The following is a 3,816-nucleotide window of genomic DNA, read 5'->3' on the forward strand; positions in this document are numbered from 1 at the left end:
AGTGTTTACCTATCTGCTTTAACAGTTTTGGGACTCTATTGGTCAGCCAGTCCTAGAACTTCCTCACACAGAGTCAGTTCCTTTCATAATTCTAGGCCTAAAAATCTCTCAGGTTGATTAATGAAATTACTTACAGCATCTAAAGCTATAAACACTTTTTTTATACTTGATTACAAGTTGCGAGTGGGACACTCTTTACTCTCTATGTAAAGGCATTTTTAATCTATGCATGTGATATTGCTGTATGCATGTGGTACAGAGAAGATTACAGTGGATCCTACATCATTTTCTCATTGATCTTATTTACAATTAATTGATTATGCCCTATAACTGAGTACTTATGGTTCTATGTCTCTGAACTTAGTTCAGAATTCAGCTGACCTGTAAGGGGTTAAGGTTTGGAATCCTTCTCTTGCTAATCACTATGCTATTCCTGTCTCAAGGAATTCTACTAACCTTGAGGGAACATGGCTTAAAATAAGGGAATTGGGCCTAATATCTTTACACCCCCAAACTATCCCTCAGGGCTATCTGGTTTGCTATCCAAAGAAGTCTAGACCATTATTTTCAAACATGAAAGTCGACTCAAAACAACCACTTCTTAGTCACAAACAGGAAAAGAGGAAGATTGGTGTTAGGATCCACTCCCAATTTCCAAACAATCATGTTGTTCCCCACATGACACCTATGTAAAAAGTCATGTAGACCTCTGCCTTTGATATCACCTATCCTGTTCTGTTCTTTGTTCTCTACTAGCAAGGCTCTATACAGGGAGAGCTGTTTTTCGCTTGGGATCTTTGGCTGGAGACCGAGGCAGTTTTGACCCATCTTGTTCCCAGGTTACCAGCCTTGATAATAGAAAGTATTCTTGCTTAGAGAAGGTGCCTTAATTTACCTTTTTCTTAAATTTGACTCATAACAATACTCAATAATTTGTCATACCTCATATAGAAATATTAAAATGTCAGAGAATTTACTCATTATGTCTATAACATGGAAATCACAAATAGAACAGAGCTCAGCAATATGGGGGAGCCAAATTCAAAAAGGAACAGAAGGTCAAATCAGCAGCAAGTATTTATTTATTGAGCGTTGTAAACTATGTGACAAGCACAGTGCTAAGTACTGGGGATATGAAGAAAGGGAAACAATTGTACCTGTTTTTAAGGAGGTCAGTCTCATTCACAGAGACAACATTAAAATAATAATGCACTATCTATCTATCTATCTATCTATATCTCTGTGTGTATGTATATGTATATATGCAGCATAAAGGTGGAATTACAGAGAACGGGAAAAGTCGAAGGTGGGAAGTATGTTAGGTAAGATTTAAGGAGGTCAACATGGCCAGGAGGCAGGGTTGAGGAGGAGATGCATTCCAGCCAGTGAAAATAAACAGTAGAGAGATGGAATCTGTTGTGAAAGGAACAGCAGGGAGATCAGTGTCATTGGATTAATGAGTATGTGCAAAGGACTAAGGTAGAATACGACAGGAAGGAGCCAGGCTATAAAAGGATTTAAAAGCCAAATCAGAATTTGTATTTTATTCTGGAGTCACAGAACTTGGGGAAAAGGGTCAGATTTATGTTTTAGGAAGGTCGTATTCATAGCTAAGTCTAGTGTGGACTGGAGTGAAGAGAATACTAAAGCTGGGAGAACAAATATCAAGCTAGCATAATAGTCCAGGCATGAGTTGGTAAAGGCCTACCTCAGGGTGGTTGCAGTACCTTGAGGAGAGAAGGGAGAGTATACTAGATTTGTGATAAAAGTAGAATGGACAATACATAACTACCAAGTGATTATGGGGTAGAGGTGGGACTGAGAGTGAGGCATTAAGAATGATAGCTAGCTACTGGAAAAGTTGATTTCTCCTGGGATAGAAAAAAAAAAAAACAACACAAGCCATAAATAGAAATTCACTCTACACCTGTTCCTGTATATGGGCATCTTTTACTTTCTGCATCATTAGCTCACTCCACTTCTTGTCTCACTGACATTTCACCTTCTGGCAGGGGAAGTTTTTATCTCGTCTCACATTCCTTTTCCTCACTGTGTCTCTTGCACAGTAATACACAGCTGTGTCCTCAGTCTCAAGGGAAGTCATTTGTAGATATAACATGCTGTTGCCATTATCTCTGGAGATGGTGAATCGGTCTTTCACAGAGTCTGCATAGTATGTACTTCCACCACTGCGAATTCCTGCAACCCATTCCAGTCCCTTCCCTGGAGCCTGGCGGACCCAGTGCATCCAGTAGCTGCTGAAAGTAAATCCGGAAGCTTTGCAGAAGAGACTCAGAGATCCCCCAGGCTGTACCACATTTCCTCCAGACTCCACCAGCTCCACATCACACTGGACACCTGAAACACAGAGACATTGCATTAAAGTCAACAGTCAAATGAAGTCACCACTTCACATTGTCCCTTCCTTTCCATAAAACTACCTTGGAAAATGGTGAGAAGGAAAATCCAGTTCAGCCTAAATTTCATGGTGAGTTTCCAGCTTAGTCCTCTGAGGGGAAGGACACAGAGAGCTTGAGTTTGTTTCCCACAAAATGTACAGGTACAGGTTTGGGGCTGCTTTTCATCCCAGTAGGGAGCAACCCAATTTGCATTTCTTGCTCTATTCAAAAAGAGGAACAACACCTTCTTCCTCCCAGGGAGAAGTTCCTTTCCTGAACTTCTGAAAGTTCTCTTAGAACTGGTTGCAAAGGACTGGGAATGTTGTTGACACTGAGGCTCTCAGAGCTGTTGTTTTTGACTCAGTGTCAATGACCCCACATCCCTTCTATTACTCTAAACAGTTGGATTACTTGTAGTATGCTTTTCTGTGCTCCTAATAAATTTCTAATTGATCTTAGGCCCATTTCTGATTGCCAAAGCTCCTCAAGCATGTTCAGTTTCCAATGACCAACAGACTGAATCTCTTTTGTGAATCAGTTTCTTCTCAGGGTCACTCTTCCTGATCCTTGGTACTCTACTGCTTCCTAACTCAACTTTTCATCTCCTTTAACCTAGGATTACATTTCACCAAAATTATTTACCCACAGTTTCAGTTACAGTCGCTCATTACCTTGATGGGAATAGCTGATATACCATTTTTAAATCCTCTAGGTGGAGAAATTGAGTTATGAAAGTCACAATTCAAATAAGAGATTTGCACGTCTCCTCCAAGAGATACCCTTGTTCCTCAGACAGACATGGCCTATTTAATGGGAGAGCGAAACTGTTATCCTTTGTGACATTGACCTAACAATCTGATTTATGGATCAATGTTGCTAAGATTTCTATGAGATGATCCTCATAGTTAAAGTACCAATCTCATCACCCAGAATATCTAGCTCTGCTGCCACCTGCTGAATATGTAATTGTATACTCAGAAACACGTTTCTATTCTCACTTGCACATTCTTTTTTTTTAAAGAAGGGATATTTATAATTTCAGAGCACTTATCCGTTTAGAGTTCTATATCTAGAATCCTTCCAAGATCATCTTTCTTTTTTCTCAAGGATTGAACTCAGTGGGGGGGGGGGAACAAATAAAAAGTCAATAATCCCGCTCTTAATCACCATTGTAGCTATGAAGTCTTCATCATAAAGCAAGGAGTCTGAGTCATGTTTATTTGGTTTCTTTCCCCAAGTATTATTATTAGCATTTTGGGTGGCTTCTTCTTACTCTGTTATTTACCAAATTAAGGATAATTTATAATACAACAGAGCTGTGTACAGAGGTCAATGACTATAGAAGAGAAAAGCATACTTTGGTACTCTTCAAGTGCTGAGTTCATAAATCATTGTTTCATACACACTAGTATAAGGG

General features: G+C 39.5%; 1 gene segment (V, D, J or C); it reads right to left on the reverse strand.

Moving 5' to 3' along the window:
- Positions 1 to 1,064: 1,064 nt before the first annotated feature.
- LOC110204568 (immunoglobulin heavy variable 3-23-like) lies at positions 1,065 to 2,569 on the reverse strand. The segment is given in 2 exon segments: positions 1,065 to 2,358; positions 2,442 to 2,569. Coding segments are annotated over 2 exon segments (417 nt in total).
- Between the last annotated feature and the right edge of the window lie 1,247 nt (positions 2,570 to 3,816).

Source organism: Phascolarctos cinereus, unplaced genomic scaffold, assembly GCF_003287225.1.
Source record: "Phascolarctos cinereus isolate Bilbo 61053 unplaced genomic scaffold, phaCin_HiC Scaffold_615;HRSCAF=1247, whole genome shotgun sequence".
NCBI lineage: Eukaryota > Metazoa > Chordata > Mammalia > Diprotodontia > Phascolarctidae > Phascolarctos > Phascolarctos cinereus.